The 16,947-nt window shown below is 59.0% G+C and overlaps 1 protein-coding gene and 1 long non-coding RNA gene across 2 annotated transcripts; both read right to left on the bottom strand.

Annotated features, from left to right (window-relative positions):
- Positions 1-9,895: 9,895 nt before the first annotated feature.
- On the bottom strand, positions 9,896-11,597 carry LOC309616428 (metallothionein-1E). Its single transcript, XM_082367011.1, has 3 exons — positions 11,497-11,597; positions 10,856-10,921; positions 9,896-10,126 (listed from the first exon to the last, which is right to left on the bottom strand). Exons 1-3 carry the CDS (start codon positions 11,522-11,524, stop codon positions 10,035-10,037), a joined length of 186 nt encoding a protein of 61 aa, XP_082223137.1. The 5' UTR covers positions 11,525-11,597; the 3' UTR covers positions 9,896-10,034.
- Positions 11,598-15,264: 3,667 nt separating this feature from the next.
- Positions 15,265-16,458, bottom strand: LOC309616442. Its single transcript, XR_014237481.1, has 2 exons — positions 16,218-16,458; positions 15,265-15,495 (listed from the first exon to the last, which is right to left on the bottom strand). It is a non-coding gene; the product is annotated as an uncharacterized lncRNA (long non-coding RNA).
- Positions 16,459-16,947: the final 489 nt, after the last annotated feature.

Here is a 16,947-nt window from a genome sequence, read left to right as displayed (position 1 = left end):
GGTGGGGGGGTGGTGGGGGTTACCGGGAAGTTTGGTCACTGTCCTGCTCCTGCCTGCTGAGCTCTGGGCTCCCTGCTCGCACTCAGCCCAGACCCCGCATTCCCAGAGAAGGCCCCGCACACTCACTCTTCTTGCAGGAGGTGCATCTGCAGGCTTTGCAGGTGCAGGAGCCAGCGCAGCTGCAGGAGCCGCCTGCCAGGAAGGGAAAGGCCCGCGGTGAGCAGGGAGAGGGATGCAGGAGCTAGAGCAGACGGTCAGCAATGCCTCCCTGAGCCCTCCTCCTCTGTCAGGACCCAGCCCTGGGAGCTCGTGTCCACTCAGGCGGATAGAGAAGCCCCAGCTCCTCTCTTCTGGTCCAAGGAGAGTAGGTCCCCTCCTGATGGACTCCACAGGGAAGGTCCCAGGCTCCAGACCCAGCCCAGGCTGACTGGGGCTGGGGGCCAGGGCCCATGGCCTGAACCCGAAAGAGGCAATGTCCCCTCCTCCCATCAAGTCCTGGCAGCTCCGAGGCCTCCTCCAAACACTGGGTCCCGGTCTAGCAGTCCCCTGACCAGCTGGGTGACCTCAAGAAGGACAGCCTGGAGCCTCCGTGCCCTCAGTGTTAACGGAGAGGCAAAGGGAGACTGACATGCTCTCAGGAGCCTGGCAGGCAAGAAAGCCCTGGACCCGTGACAGGAGTCCTCCTGAGCTCCAACTCAAAACCCTCCCTTCTCGTCCTGTGCCTGCGAAGGGGGGCATCCTAAGGCTCAAAGCCAGGGTTCCCTTACCAGTGGGGCAGGAGCACTTGGGGTCCATCTGGAGGAGGAGTGAGGCCCGAGGTCCAAAGCAAGGGGCGAAGCGGCTTCACTGGTCCGGTCGGGGGCGTGTGGGAGCCAGGAGCCCGTGGGCTCAGTTATAGGCCGAGGAGGCGGCCCGGGCGCAGAGGCCCCGCCCCCGCCTTGCACCCGCCCCGCGGATCCGCGCCCGCGCCCGCGCCCGCGCTGCCCGCGGCGCCCTGGGCCGGGCTGTGAGCAACACGCGGGGCCGAGCGCACGATTCCACTTCGGTGCCGGCTGGAGCGGAGGAAGCGGGTGCCGTGCGGTAAGCGGTGTCCCAGCCCCCTGGCCGCCCCTTCGCGATGTGGCCGACGGGAGCAGCCCCCCTGTTGCCGGGTTGTGCAGGAATCCAGCTCCCGCGTCCTCCGGTCTTCCCCGCCCCAGGCCGCGCGCCGCCGGCCTCCGGGTCGCCGTTTCCTGCAGCCTGAGAACAGCCCCCGCCTCCCGCTCGTGTCCCTGGCTTGGCCGGAGCCGGGGAGCGGTGTCAGAGACCGCAGGCGCATGTGACCCTCACCGCCGTTTCGCCCACCCCGTGTGTCCCCAGGCGTTGGCAGCCCCGGTCCCCACCACGGTCCTTTGGAAGCACTTTTCCGGTACCGTCTCCTGTAACCGCCCCGCGATGAACATTGCCTTCGGCCGCTAGTCGTCACTTGTGTTTTCCTTTCCTGGAGGGATCATGGCGCATTTCTCCGGGGGCTCCTTTGCCTAAACTTTCCAGGGGCGCTCCTCACCGTGGCCGGTCCACCCCAAGCCAGGGTGGAGGTTCCTTAATCATGGGGTGCTCCCCAGGGAAGGCATCACTGTAGGCGATAGGCAGACCTGGCATGAAATAACAAAGCGACACAAGTGGAGAGTTCCCTTTGGGTAGTCCTGACGATTACACACCATGGAGTCCATGCCAAGCCTTGTTAATCACTTTTGCTCTTTGAATTGTCACACCAACCCGGAAGGGAGCTAGTAGTCAGCAGCCCGTTTCCCAAAGGCCAAACTACCTACAGTACGAGGAGGCTACAGTAAAGGCAGGCACACAGTGCTGGGGAGTGGTGCCCTGCTTCTGTGGTCTTGTGGCTTCGCAGCTGAAAGAGAGAGTCAGTGAGAAAGCTCCCCTTTGGCCCAGAGCTGTGTCTTCAGCCCGTGTCTACCGTGTCCAGCTGAATCCTGGGGGGGACCGAAGTGACAGAATAGGAATGTATTTATGCTTTTGTGGCTTCCTTCTGACTCTCTCCTTCAGCAGTGTTCAAGAGGCTTCTTTTGGTACAACGTATTTCAGAAAATCCCTGAAAAGAAAATGGTAGGGAAATCCTGGTGCAGGTGACAGCAGAGATGGCAGGATCCTTCTGCATCTGTTAGGAGGACACCGACTGTCTTGCTCACGGCTTTCTATCTGTAGTGTCAATGGCTCCTTGCGTGAAGGGAGGATAACCCCCTCCGGGGAAGTGGTCCCATGCTCACAGGGTTGATGAGGACGACCCAGAACACAGAGCTAAACACACCATCCTTGCTTGCGTGTCTGGAAGGAGAACAATGTCTCCTAGGCTAATGATAACAAATAAATAGGTGATATGATCGATTACTCCCTGAGTGCCCAGTATATTCTGACATTCTTTGCACGGATTCAGTTCTTTCATCCCGAGAGCCAGACACTATTTTTTTGCCCTTTAGAGCAGTGGAGACTGAGCCACAGCGAGGTTATGTCCCATGGCTATCTGTGGCACAGATGGGACTGGCCCTCCTGCAGGCTGACTGCAGCCCCCCGCCCAACCGGACAGCATGTCATGCCATGAAAGGTGAGGACACTGAACACCTGGCCCAGAGGCAGCAGTGGGAAAGCACTGAGCAGCTGGCAGTCAGAACCCTCTGCACAGCTCTGTGACCTCTCTGGGCTTCAGCCTCCCACCTCTGCAGCCAGGAGCACAGCTGGACTGTCTCCGAAGACCCTTGCGGCCCTGAAAAAGGAGAGGCCGGATTCAGCCTCCAGTGATGTCATAACCGGCACCATGTGGCCGGGAGGTGAGACAGCTGTAGTGTAGGTTTGGTCCTTTGAGTCTAGGCTGTGTGCCCTTGGGTAAGTTGCTCAACCTCTCTGGAATTGGCACCGTCGCTCCAGACCATGCAGGTTCACTGAGTGTGTCCAAATGCTGTGGCGGTGACTCGTTCCATGGGGCTTGTTGGAGGAGATCCCCACGCCCTCTGGCACTGGGTAAGCAAGGTTCCTATCCACCTCTGCCCTCACCATGAGCTTGCTTGCAAAGCAGGGAGCCTTTCTCCAGGAGCTTGTTGGGAGCTAAAGGATTCTCCGTGCACAGATGTCAGTGTGGAGATAGCGATCAGAAAGGACACCGTTCGGGAAGCCCGAGCTAGGAGCCAGGCCACTGTCTCGCTTATTCCCCCTCTTGGAAATTAATCTTTTCTGTAGAAAGGAGGAAATGACATCTCAGAGAGTATCAGTGACTTGCCAGGTCAGGAAGTGGCACGGTGGCTGTGAACCCAGGTGCCTGACACCAGCACCCACGCACGCAGCACGGGCCGGCTCCCGAAATGCCCTCTTCACACAGGGCACCTGTGGCCGATCTTGGTCCTGACTTCTGAGCCTCTTGTCTCCTCTTTCTCTTGGAGTGCCCATGAAATAGGAATTCCCTCCCCAGACCGCCAGGGGGCCCAGCACCTGAACTATATCACCTGTCCCCTCAGCACACACGTCTTGCTAATAAACACCACCAGGCCCTCCGCACTGCAGCACCACCATCACTCTGCAGCGGAACACGTGAAGTCCTCCTTCTGAAACCAAGTCTCCGGGAAACGGCTGGGAAATGCCCACCAGACAAATCCAAGTCACTTTCGGGGTGTCAGGTAGCCACGGGCTGGATTTTGAGGGAAGGGACGATGTCAGGCTGATCTAGGGAGGCACTGGCGAAGATTCAGGGCCAAGCCCCTGCAGGGAGCCGTCAGGGGTGGCGAGTGTCCTGTCCGTAGCCCTGGGCGAGCCAAGACTGATGTTGCGTGTGGGGAGGCAGGGGGCAGAGCTGCTCCAGGCGTGTGTGGTCCACACAGTGGGGCATGTGTGAAGTGTTCCCGGGACTCAAGCACACACTTCAATGTATGTGCAGCCTATGAGAGCCTCTAATTTTCAGAATTGCTCCTCCACGTGTTAAGGTGATTTTACGTGTTGAAGGGAAAAATGGGTTTCCCATATCGTGTCCTTTTACATTTTTTTCTTAGCGGTTCTTTTTACTGACCAGGGTGAAAACTGTGGCAGAAAATACAAATAGGTCTTTCCAGGGTGTGTTAGACGCAAGCCCCGTGTAGAAGTCAAACAAGGGGGGTGTGGGATTCCATCCCCTCTGGGTGCTTTTCCAGGCTCTCATCACCGAGGACTGAGTTTGGCAGGGGCCCCCAGAGAAGGAAAATGAGAAACGGACCACTTGCTCTGCAATCCATACTCCTAAGGGGAATAGAGGGAGTGCGTCCTCTGTGTGTCCGATGCCCTGTGTCTTCTGGGCGAGGCTTTCCTTTGGAGCTGAGAAACTGAAGCTCACATTAACCTAAGCGGCTAAGACGCTCCGTGTGTGTGTGTGTGTTTTGGGGGGTGGGGGAGGGTCCTCTTTGGTCCAGAGCCGAGGTCTCTGCACTTCCAGCCCAGCTCCCCACGCCAGCCCTGATGGGCACGGAGTCTCTTTGTCCAAGGCAGACAAAGGAAGACAGAGCCAGAATGAAGTCAACAACTTTTATTACAGCTCACATATTTCATAGAAAAAGGAATGTAGCGTCAGGTCCGGTTGTATGAAAAACGGTAAAATGCAGGTTCGTCCTGGTTGCTCTGTTGACACCCGGGGCAGGCTCTCCGCGACATCAGGCACAGCAGCTGCACTTGTCCGAGGCCCCTTTGCAGACGCAGCCCTGGGCACACTTGGCGCAGCCCACGGGGCAGCAGGAGCAGCAGCCTGGGGAAGCGAGGGCAGCGTGCGGTCGGACCACGCGTTGTCCGGAGCCACCCTTCCCAGCAGCAGGCCTGGCCCCAGCTGCCCTCAGGCCCAGACCCTGAGTTTAGGATGGTGTCCTCTGTCCTGAGATCATTGCTCTCAGACACTAGGTTCAGGTTGCCTGCCCCATCTGTGCCCAGGACAGGGCACAGAGCCTTGGAGAGACAGTGAGCAGGGCCTCTGGGGACGAGAGAAAGCCAGCGCCCAGCACCGTCAGTGATGTGAGCAAAGTCCTCAGGATCAAAGTGGAGGCAAAGCCCTGACAGAGCAGCTCCCGCTCGGGATAGGGAAGCTCTGGGCTGCTTCGACAGGAAGGGGCTGCCCCAGGTCCGAGAAACCACACACGGTCACTAGTTCATGTCCCTAAAGTGCTTCAGTCCCTGAGAGGATTCAGAAGCGTGACTCAGGAGGCAGGAGGACTAGTTCTACTGACAGGTCTGAGGTTGTTTGTTAATGACCCGTCTGGGCCTCAGTCTCCCTGTTCTCTAGTGCGCACTTGGGTCTCGGTCATCTGGAAGGTGATTCCAGCTCTGATTGTGAATCCCTTCCTGGTGGGGGGGGGGGGGGTGGGGGGGTGGTGGGGGTTACCGGGAAGTTTGGTCACTGTCCTGCTCCTGCCTGCTGAGCTCTGGGCTCCCTGCTCGCACTCAGCCCAGACCCCGCATTCCCAGAGAAGGCCCCGCACACTCACTCTTCTTGCAGGAGGTGCATCTGCAGGCTTTGCAGGTGCAGGAGCCAGCGCAGCTGCAGGAGCCGCCTGCCAGGAAGGGAAAGGCCCGCGGTGAGCAGGGAGAGGGATGCAGGAGCTAGAGCAGACGGTCAGCAATGCCTCCCTGAGCCCTCCTCCTCTGTCAGGACCCAGCCCTGGGAGCTCGTGTCCACTCAGGCGGATAGAGAAGCCCCAGCTCCTCTCTTCTGGTCCAAGGAGAGTAGGTCCCCTCCTGATGGACTCCACAGGGAAGGTCCCAGGCTCCAGACCCAGCCCAGGCTGACTGGGGCTGGGGGCCAGGGCCCATGGCCTGAACCCGAAAGAGGCAATGTCCCCTCCTCCCATCAAGTCCTGGCAGCTCCGAGGCCTCCTCCAAACACTGGGTCCCGGTCTAGCAGTCCCCTGACCAGCTGGGTGACCTCAAGAAGGACAGCCTGGAGCCTCCGTGCCCTCAGTGTTAACGGAGAGGCAAAGGGAGACTGACGTGCTCTCAGGAGCCTGGCAGGCAAGAAAGCCCTGGACCCGTGACAGGAGTCCTCCTGAGCTCCAACTCAAAACCCTCCCTTCTCGTCCTGTGCCTGCGAAGGGGGGCATCCTAAGGCTCAAAGCCAGGGTTCCCTTACCAGTGGGGCAGGAGCACTTGGGGTCCATCTGGAGGAGGAGTGAGGCCCGAGGTCCAAAGCAAGGGGCGAAGCGGCTTCACTGGTCCGGTCGGGGGCGTGTGGGAGCCAGGAGCCCGTGGGCTCAGTTATAGGCCGAGGAGGCGGCCCGGGCGCAGAGGCCCCGCCCCCGCCTTGCACCCGCCCCGCGGATCCGCGCCCGCGCCCGCGCCCGCGCTGCCCGCGGCGCCCTGGGCCGGGCTGTGAGCAACACGCGGGGCCGAGCGCACGATTCCACTTCGGTGCCGGCTGGAGCGGAGGAAGCGGGTGCCGTGCGGTAAGCGGTGTCCCAGCCCCCTGGCCGCCCCTTCGCGATGTGGCCGACGGGAGCAGCCCCCCTGTTGCCGGGTTGTGCAGGAATCCAGCTCCCGCGTCCTCCGGTCTTCCCCGCCCCAGGCCGCGCGCCGCCGGCCTCCGGGTCGCCGTTTCCTGCAGCCTGAGAACAGCCCCCGCCTCCCGCTCGTGTCCCTGGCTTGGCCGGAGCCGGGGAGCGGTGTCAGAGACCGCAGGCGCATGTGACCCTCACCGCCGTTTCGCCCACCCCGTGTGTCCCCAGGCGTTGGCAGCCCCGGTCTCCACCACGGTCCTTTGGAAGCACTTTTCCGGTACCGTCTCCTGTAACCGCCCCGCGATGAACATTGCCTTCGGCCGCTAGTCGTCACTTGTGTTTTCCTTTCCTGGAGGGATCATGGCGCATTTCTCCGGGGGCTCCTTTGCCTAAACTTTGCAGGGGCGCTCCTCACCGTGGCCGGTCCACCCCACGCCAGGGTGGAGGTTCCCTGATCATGGGATGCTCCCCAGGGAAGGCATCACTGTAGGCGATAGGCAGACCTGGCATGAAATAACAAAGCGACACAAGTGGAGAGTTCCCTTTGGGTAGTCCTGACGATTACACACCATGGAGTCCATGCCAAGCCTTGTTAATCACTTTTGCTCTTTGAATTGTCACACCAACCCGGAAGGGAGCTAGTAGTCAGCAGCCCGTTTCCCAAAGGCCAAACTACCTACAGTACGAGGAGGCTACAGTAAAGGCAGGCACACAGTGCTGGGGAGTGGTGCCCTGCTTCTGTGGTCTTGTGGCTTCGCAGCTGAAAGAGAGAGTCAGTGAGAAAGCTCCCCTTTGGCCCAGAGCTGTGTCTTCAGCCCGTCTCTACCGTGTCCAGCTGAATCCTGGGGGGGGGACCGAAGTGACAGAATAGGAATGTATTTATGCTTTTGTGGCTTCCTTCTGACTCTCTCCTTCAGCAGTGTTCAAGAGGTTTCTTTTGGTACAACGTATTTCAGAAAACCCCTGAAAAGAAAATGGTAGGGAAATCCTGGTGCAGGTGACAGCAGAGATGGCAGGATCCTTCTGCATCTGTTAGGAGGACACCGACTGTCTTGCTCACGGCTTTCTATCTGTAGTGTCAATGGCTCCTTGCGTGAAGGGAGGATAACCCCCTCCGGGGAAGTGGTCCCATGCTCACAGGGTTGATGAGGACGACCCAGAACACAGAGCTAAACACACCATCCTTGCTTGCGTGTCTGGAAGGAGAACAATGTCTCCTAGGCTAATGATAACAAATAAATAAATAAATAGGTGATATGATCGATTACTCCCTGAGTGCCCAGTATATTCTGACATTCTTTGCACGGATTCAGTTCTTTCATCCCGAGAGCCAGACACTATTTTTTTGCCCTTTAGAGCAGCGGAGACTGAGCCACAGCGAGGTTATGTCCCATGGCTATCTGTGGCACAGATGGGACTGGCCCTCCTGCAGGCTGACTGCAGCCCCCCGCCCAACCGGACAGCATGTCATGCCATGAAAGGTGAGGACACTGAACACCTGGCCCAGAGGCAGCAGTGGGAAAGCACTGAGCAGCTGGCAGTCAGAACCCTCTGCACAGCTCTGTGACCTCTCTGGGCTTCAGCCTCCCACCTCTGCAGCCAGGAGCACAGCTGGACTGTCTCCGAAGACCCTTGCGGCCCTGAAAAAGGAGAGGCCGGATTCAGCCTCCAGTGATGTCATAACCGGCACCATGTGGCCGGGAGGTGAGACAGCTGTAGTGTAGGTTTGGTCCTTTGAGTCTAGGCTGTGTGCCCTTGGGTAAGTTGCTCAACCTCTCTGGAATTGGCACCGTCGCTCCAGACCATGCAGGTTCACTGAGTGTGTCCAAATGCTGTGGCGGTGACTCGTTCCATGGGGCTTGTTGGAGGAGATCCCCACGCCCTCTGGCACTGGGTAAGCAAGGTTCCTATCCATCTCTGCCCTCACCATGAGCTTGCTTGCAAAGCAGGGAGCCTTTCTCCAGGAGCTTGTTGGGAGCTAAAGGATTCTCCGTGCACAGATGTCAGTGTGGAGATAGCGATCAGAAAGGACACCGTTCGGGAAGCCCGAGCTAGGAGCCAGGCCACTGTCTCGCTTATTCCCCCTCTTGGAAATTAATCTTTTCTGTAGAAAGGAGGAAATGACATCTCAGAGAGTATCAGTGACTTGCCAGGTCAGGAAGTGGCACGGTGGCTGTGAACCCGGGTGCCTGACACCAGCACCCACGCACGCAGCACGGGCCGGCTCCCGAAATGCCCTCTTCACACAGGGCACCTGTGGCCGATCTTGGTCCTGACTTCTGAGCCTCTTGTCTCCTCTTTCTCTTGGAGTGCCCATGAAATAGGAATTCCCTCCCCAGACCGCCAGGGGGCCCAGCACCTGAACTATATCACCTGTCCCCTCAGCACACACGTCTTGCTAATAAACACCACCAGGCCCTCCGCACTGCAGCACCACCATCACTCTGCAGCGGAACACGTGAAGTCCTCCTTCTGAAACCAAGTCTCCGGGAAACGGCTGGGAAATGCCCACCAGACAAATCCAAGTCACTTTCGGGGTGTCAGGTAGCCACGGGCTGGATTTTGAGGGAAGGGACGATGTCAGGCTGATCTAGGGAGGCACTGGCGAAGATTCAGGGCCAAGCCCCTGCAGGGAGCCGTCAGGGGTGGCGAGTGTCCTGTCCGTAGCCCTGGGCGAGCCAAGACTGATGTTGCGTGTGGGGAGGCAGGGGGCAGAGCTGCTCCAGGCGTGTGTGGTCCACACAGTGGGGCATGTGTGAAGTGTTCCCGGGACTCAAGCACACACTTCAATGTATGTGCAGCCTATGAGAGCCTCTAATTTTCAGAATTGCTCCTCCACGTGTTAAGGTGATTTTACGTGTTGAAGGGAAAAATGGGTTTCCCATATCGTGTCCTTTTACATTTTTTTCTTAGCGATTCTTTTTACTGACCAGGGTGAAAACTGTGGCAGAAAATACAAATAGGTCTTTCCAGGGTGTGTTAGACGCAAGCCCCGTGTAGAAGTCAAACAAGGGGGGTGTGGGATTCCATCCCCTCTGGGTGCTTTTCCAGGCTCTCATCACCGAGGACTGAGTTTGGCAGGGGCCCCCAGAGAAGGAAAATGAGAAACGGACCACTTGCTCTGCAATCCATACTCCTAAGGGGAATAGAGGGAGTGCGTCCTCTGTGTGTCCGATGCCCTGTGTCTTCTGGGCGAGGCTTTCCTTTGGAGCTGAGAAACTGAAGCTCACATTAACCTAAGCGGCTAAGACGCTCCGTGTGTGTGTGTGTGTTTTGGGGGGTGGGGGAGGGTCCTCTTTGGTCCAGAGCCGAGGTCTCTGCACTTCCAGCCCAGTTCCCCACGCCAGCCCTGATGGGCACGGAGTCTCTTTGTCCAAGGCAGACAAAGGAAGACAGAGCCAGAATGAAGTCAACAACTTTTATTACAGCTCACATATTTCATAGAAAAAGGAATGTAGCGTCAGGTCCGGTTGTATGAAAAACGGTAAAATGCAGGTTCGTCCTGGTTGCTCTGTTGACACCCGGGGCAGGCTCTCCGCGACATCAGGCACAGCAGCTGCACTTGTCCGAGGCCCCTTTGCAGACGCAGCCCTGGGCACACTTGGCGCAGCCCACGGGGCAGCAGGAGCAGCAGCCTGGGGAAGCGAGGGCAGCGTGCGGTCGGACCACGCGTTGTCCGGAGCCACCCTTCCCAGCAGCAGGCCTGGCCCCAGCTGCCCTCAGGCCCAGACCCTGAGTTTAGGATGGTGTCCTCTGTCCTGAGATCATTGCTCTCAGACACTAGGTTCAGGTTGCCTGCCCCATCTGTGCCCAGGACAGGGCACAGAGCCTTGGAGAGACAGTGAGCAGGGCCTCTGGGGACGAGAGAAAGCCAGCGCCCAGCACCGTCAGTGATGTGAGCAAAGTCCTCAGGATCAAAGTGGAGGCAAAGCCCTGACAGAGCAGCTCCCGCTCGGGATAGGGAAGCTCTGGGCTGCTTCGACAGGAAGGGGCTGCCCCAGGTCCGAGAAACCACACACGGTCACTAGTTCATGTCCCTAAAGTGCTTCAGTCCCTGAGAGGATTCAGAAGCGTGACTCAGGAGGCAGGAGGACTAGTTCTACTGACAGGTCTGAGGTTGTTTGTTAATGACCCGTCTGGGCCTCAGTCTCCCTGTTCTCTAGTGCGCACTTGGGTCTCGGTCATCTGGAAGGTGATTCCAGCTCTGATTGTGAATCCCTTCCTGGTGGGGGGGGGGGGGTGGGGGGGTGGTGGGGGTTACCGGGAAGTTTGGTCACTGTCCTGCTCCTGCCTGCTGAGCTCTGGGCTCCCTGCTCGCACTCAGCCCAGACCCCGCATTCCCAGAGAAGGCCCCGCACACTCACTCTTCTTGCAGGAGGTGCATCTGCAGGCTTTGCAGGTGCAGGAGCCAGCGCAGCTGCAGGAGCCGCCTGCCAGGAAGGGAAAGGCCCGCGGTGAGCAGGGAGAGGGATGCAGGAGCTAGAGCAGACGGTCAGCAATGCCTCCCTGAGCCCTCCTCCTCTGTCAGGACCCAGCCCTGGGAGCTCGTGTCCACTCAGGCGGATAGAGAAGCCCCAGCTCCTCTCTTCTGGTCCAAGGAGAGTAGGTCCCCTCCTGATGGACTCCACAGGGAAGGTCCCAGGCTCCAGACCCAGCCCAGGCTGACTGGGGCTGGGGGCCAGGGCCCATGGCCTGAACCCGAAAGAGGCAATGTCCCCTCCTCCCATCAAGTCCTGGCAGCTCCGAGGCCTCCTCCAAACACTGGGTCCCGGTCTAGCAGTCCCCTGACCAGCTGGGTGACCTCAAGAAGGACAGCCTGGAGCCTCCGTGCCCTCAGTGTTAACGGAGAGGCAAAGGGAGACTGACGTGCTCTCAGGAGCCTGGCAGGCAAGAAAGCCCTGGACCCGTGACAGGAGTCCTCCTGAGCTCCAACTCAAAACCCTCCCTTCTCGTCCTGTGCCTGCGAAGGGGGGCATCCTAAGGCTCAAAGCCAGGGTTCCCTTACCAGTGGGGCAGGAGCACTTGGGGTCCATCTGGAGGAGGAGTGAGGCCCGAGGTCCAAAGCAAGGGGCGAAGCGGCTTCACTGGTCCGGTCGGGGGCGTGTGGGAGCCAGGAGCCCGTGGGCTCAGTTATAGGCCGAGGAGGCGGCCCGGGCGCAGAGGCCCCGCCCCCGCCTTGCACCCGCCCCGCGGATCCGCGCCCGCGCCCGCGCCCGCGCTGCCCGCGGCGCCCTGGGCCGGGCTGTGAGCAACACGCGGGGCCGAGCGCACGATTCCACTTCGGTGCCGGCTGGAGCGGAGGAAGCGGGTGCCGTGCGGTAAGCGGTGTCCCAGCCCCCTGGCCGCCCCTTCGCGATGTGGCCGACGGGAGCAGCCCCCCTGTTGCCGGGTTGTGCAGGAATCCAGCTCCCGCGTCCTCCGGTCTTCCCCGCCCCAGGCCGCGCGCCGCCGGCCTCCGGGTCGCCGTTTCCTGCAGCCTGAGAACAGCCCCCGCCTCCCGCTCGTGTCCCTGGCTTGGCCGGAGCCGGGGAGCGGTGTCAGAGACCGCAGGCGCATGTGACCCTCACCGCCGTTTCGCCCACCCCGTGTGTCCCCAGGCGTTGGCAGCCCCGGTCCCCACCACGGTCCTTTGGAAGCACTTTTCCGGTACCGTCTCCTGTAACCGCCCCGCGATGAACATTGCCTTCGGCCGCTAGTCGTCACTTGTGTTTTCCTTTCCTGGAGGGATCATGGCGCATTTCTCCGGGGGCTCCTTTGCCTAAACTTTGCAGGGGCGCTCCTCACCGTGGCCGGTCCACCCCACGCCAGGGTGGAGGTTCCCTGATCATGGGATGCTCCCCAGGGAAGGCATCACTGTAGGCGATAGGCAGACCTGGCATGAAATAACAAAGCGACACAAGTGGAGAGTTCCCTTTGGGTAGTCCTGACGATTACACACCATGGAGTCCATGCCAAGCCTTGTTAATCACTTTTGCTCTTTGAATTGTCACACCAACCCGGAAGGGAGCTAGTAGTCAGCAGCCCGTTTCCCAAAGGCCAAACTACCTACAGTACGAGGAGGCTACAGTAAAGGCAGGCACACAGTGCTGGGGAGTGGTGCCCTGCTTCTGTGGTCTTGTGGCTTCGCAGCTGAAAGAGAGAGTCAGTGAGAAAGCTCCCCTTTGGCCCAGAGCTGTGTCTTCAGCCCGTCTCTACCGTGTCCAGCTGAATCCTGGGGGGGGGACCGAAGTGACAGAATAGGAATGTATTTATGCTTTTGTGGCTTCCTTCTGACTCTCTCCTTCAGCAGTGTTCAAGAGGTTTCTTTTGGTACAACGTATTTCAGAAAACCCCTGAAAAGAAAATGGTAGGGAAATCCTGGTGCAGGTGACAGCAGAGATGGCAGGATCCTTCTGCATCTGTTAGGAGGACACCGACTGTCTTGCTCACGGCTTTCTATCTGTAGTGTCAATGGCTCCTTGCGTGAAGGGAGGATAACCCCCTCCGGGGAAGTGGTCCCATGCTCACAGGGTTGATGAGGACGACCCAGAACACAGAGCTAAACACACCATCCTTGCTTGCGTGTCTGGAAGGAGAACAATGTCTCCTAGGCTAATGATAACAAATAAATAAATAAATAGGTGATATGATCGATTACTCCCTGAGTGCCCAGTATATTCTGACATTCTTTGCACGGATTCAGTTCTTTCATCCCGAGAGCCAGACACTATTTTTTTGCCCTTTAGAGCAGCGGAGACTGAGCCACAGCGAGGTTATGTCCCATGGCTATCTGTGGCACAGATGGGACTGGCCCTCCTGCAGGCTGACTGCAGCCCCCCGCCCAACCGGACAGCATGTCATGCCATGAAAGGTGAGGACACTGAACACCTGGCCCAGAGGCAGCAGTGGGAAAGCACTGAGCAGCTGGCAGTCAGAACCCTCTGCACAGCTCTGTGACCTCTCTGGGCTTCAGCCTCCCACCTCTGCAGCCAGGAGCACAGCTGGACTGTCTCCGAAGACCCTTGCGGCCCTGAAAAAGGAGAGGCCGGATTCAGCCTCCAGTGATGTCATAACCGGCACCATGTGGCCGGGAGGTGAGACAGCTGTAGTGTAGGTTTGGTCCTTTGAGTCTAGGCTGTGTGCCCTTGGGTAAGTTGCTCAACCTCTCTGGAATTGGCACCGTCGCTCCAGACCATGCAGGTTCACTGAGTGTGTCCAAATGCTGTGGCGGTGACTCGTTCCATGGGGCTTGTTGGAGGAGATCCCCACGCCCTCTGGCACTGGGTAAGCAAGGTTCCTATCCATCTCTGCCCTCACCATGAGCTTGCTTGCAAAGCAGGGAGCCTTTCTCCAGGAGCTTGTTGGGAGCTAAAGGATTCTCCGTGCACAGATGTCAGTGTGGAGATAGCGATCAGAAAGGACACCGTTCGGGAAGCCCGAGCTAGGAGCCAGGCCACTGTCTCGCTTATTCCCCCTCTTGGAAATTAATCTTTTCTGTAGAAAGGAGGAAATGACATCTCAGAGAGTATCAGTGACTTGCCAGGTCAGGAAGTGGCACGGTGGCTGTGAACCCGGGTGCCTGACACCAGCACCCACGCACGCAGCACGGGCCGGCTCCCGAAATGCCCTCTTCACACAGGGCACCTGTGGCCGATCTTGGTCCTGACTTCTGAGCCTCTTGTCTCCTCTTTCTCTTGGAGTGCCCATGAAATAGGAATTCCCTCCCCAGACCGCCAGGGGGCCCAGCACCTGAACTATATCACCTGTCCCCTCAGCACACACGTCTTGCTAATAAACACCACCAGGCCCTCCGCACTGCAGCACCACCATCACTCTGCAGCGGAACACGTGAAGTCCTCCTTCTGAAACCAAGTCTCCGGGAAACGGCTGGGAAATGCCCACCAGACAAATCCAAGTCACTTTCGGGGTGTCAGGTAGCCACGGGCTGGATTTTGAGGGAAGGGACGATGTCAGGCTGATCTAGGGAGGCACTGGCGAAGATTCAGGGCCAAGCCCCTGCAGGGAGCCGTCAGGGGTGGCGAGTGTCCTGTCCGTAGCCCTGGGCGAGCCAAGACTGATGTTGCGTGTGGGGAGGCAGGGGGCAGAGCTGCTCCAGGCGTGTGTGGTCCACACAGTGGGGCATGTGTGAAGTGTTCCCGGGACTCAAGCACACACTTCAATGTATGTGCAGCCTATGAGAGCCTCTAATTTTCAGAATTGCTCCTCCACGTGTTAAGGTGATTTTACGTGTTGAAGGGAAAAATGGGTTTCCCATATCGTGTCCTTTTACATTTTTTTCTTAGCGATTCTTTTTACTGACCAGGGTGAAAACTGTGGCAGAAAATACAAATAGGTCTTTCCAGGGTGTGTTAGACGCAAGCCCCGTGTAGAAGTCAAACAAGGGGGGTGTGGGATTCCATCCCCTCTGGGTGCTTTTCCAGGCTCTCATCACCGAGGACTGAGTTTGGCAGGGGCCCCCAGAGAAGGAAAATGAGAAACGGACCACTTGCTCTGCAATCCATACTCCTAAGGGGAATAGAGGGAGTGCGTCCTCTGTGTGTCCGATGCCCTGTGTCTTCTGGGCGAGGCTTTCCTTTGGAGCTGAGAAACTGAAGCTCACATTAACCTAAGCGGCTAAGACGCTCCGTGTGTGTGTGTGTGTTTTGGGGGGTGGGGGAGGGTCCTCTTTGGTCCAGAGCCGAGGTCTCTGCACTTCCAGCCCAGTTCCCCACGCCAGCCCTGATGGGCACGGAGTCTCTTTGTCCAAGGCAGACAAAGGAAGACAGAGCCAGAATGAAGTCAACAACTTTTATTACAGCTCACATATTTCATAGAAAAAGGAATGTAGCGTCAGGTCCGGTTGTATGAAAAACGGTAAAATGCAGGTTCGTCCTGGTTGCTCTGTTGACACCCGGGGCAGGCTCTCCGCGACATCAGGCACAGCAGCTGCACTTGTCCGAGGCCCCTTTGCAGACGCAGCCCTGGGCACACTTGGCGCAGCCCACGGGGCAGCAGGAGCAGCAGCCTGGGGAAGCGAGGGCAGCGTGCGGTCGGACCACGCGTTGTCCGGAGCCACCCTTCCCAGCAGCAGGCCTGGCCCCAGCTGCCCTCAGGCCCAGACCCTGAGTTTAGGATGGTGTCCTCTGTCCTGAGATCATTGCTCTCAGACACTAGGTTCAGGTTGCCTGCCCCATCTGTGCCCAGGACAGGGCACAGAGCCTTGGAGAGACAGTGAGCAGGGCCTCTGGGGACGAGAGAAAGCCAGCGCCCAGCACCGTCAGTGATGTGAGCAAAGTCCTCAGGATCAAAGTGGAGGCAAAGCCCTGACAGAGCAGCTCCCGCTCGGGATAGGGAAGCTCTGGGCTGCTTCGACAGGAAGGGGCTGCCCCAGGTCCGAGAAACCACACACGGTCACTAGTTCATGTCCCTAAAGTGCTTCAGTCCCTGAGAGGATTCAGAAGCGTGACTCAGGAGGCAGGAGGACTAGTTCTACTGACAGGTCTGAGGTTGTTTGTTAATGACCCGTCTGGGCCTCAGTCTCCCTGTTCTCTAGTGCGCACTTGGGTCTCGGTCATCTGGAAGGGGATTCCAGCTCTGATTGTGAATCCCTTCCTGGTGGGGGGGGGGGGGGTGGTGGGGGTTACCGGGAAGTTTGGTCACTGTCCTGCTCCTGCCTGCTGAGCTCTGGGCTCCCTGCTCGCACTCAGCCCAGACCCCGCATTCCCAGAGAAGGCCCCGCACACTCACTCTTCTTGCAGGAGGTGCATCTGCAGGCTTTGCAGGTGCAGGAGCCAGCGCAGCTGCAGGAGCCGCCTGCCAGGAAGGGAAAGGCCCGCGGTGAGCAGGGAGAGGGATGCAGGAGCTAGAGCAGACGGTCAGCAATGCCTCCCTGAGCCCTCCTCCTCTGTCAGGACCCAGCCCTGGGAGCTCGTGTCCACTCAGGCGGATAGAGAAGCCCCAGCTCCTCTCTTCTGGTCCAAGGAGAGTAGGTCCCCTCCTGATGGACTCCACAGGGAAGGTCCCAGGCTCCAGACCCAGCCCAGGCTGACTGGGGCTGGGGGCCAGGGCCCATGGCCTGAACCCGAAAGAGGCAATGTCCCCTCCTCCCATCAAGTCCTGGCAGCTCCGAGGCCTCCTCCAAACACTGGGTCCCGGTCTAGCAGTCCCCTGACCAGCTGGGTGACCTCAAGAAGGACAGCCTGGAGCCTCCGTGCCCTCAGTGTTAACGGAGAGGCAAAGGGAGACTGACGTGCTCTCAGGAGCCTGGCAGGCAAGAAAGCCCTGGACCCGTGACAGGAGTCCTCCTGAGCTCCAACTCAAAACCCTCCCTTCTCGTCCTGTGCCTGCGAAGGGGGGCATCCTAAGGCTCAAAGCCAGGGTTCCCTTACCAGTGGGGCAGGAGCACTTGGGGTCCATCTGGAGGAGGAGTGAGGCCCGAGGTCCAAAGCAAGGGGCGAAGCGGCTTCACTGGTCCGGT

The sequence above is a fragment of the Balaenoptera borealis genome, assembly GCF_965194805.1.
Source record: "Balaenoptera borealis genome assembly, chromosome: 19".
In the NCBI taxonomy this organism is placed as follows: Eukaryota; Metazoa; Chordata; class Mammalia; order Artiodactyla; family Balaenopteridae; genus Balaenoptera; species Balaenoptera borealis.
The sequence above is the reverse complement of the archived record's forward strand: the minus strand, read 5'-3'. Positions and strand labels throughout refer to the sequence as shown.

What these genes read in the sequence shown, in the direction of transcription:
- LOC309616428 (XM_082367011.1), bottom strand. Translation starts at nt 11,524, where the DNA reads ATGGACCCCAAGTGCTCCTGCCCCACTG. An exon ending in CAAGTGCTCCTGCCCCACTG is followed by an intron (nt 10,922 to 11,496) that starts GTAAGGGAACCC and finishes CCTTCCTGGCAG; the next exon opens with GCGGCTCCTGCAGCTGCGCT. An exon ending in ATGCACCTCCTGCAAGAAGA is followed by an intron (nt 10,127 to 10,855) that starts GTGAGTGTGCGG and finishes TCGCTTCCCCAG; the next exon opens with GCTGCTGCTCCTGCTGCCCC.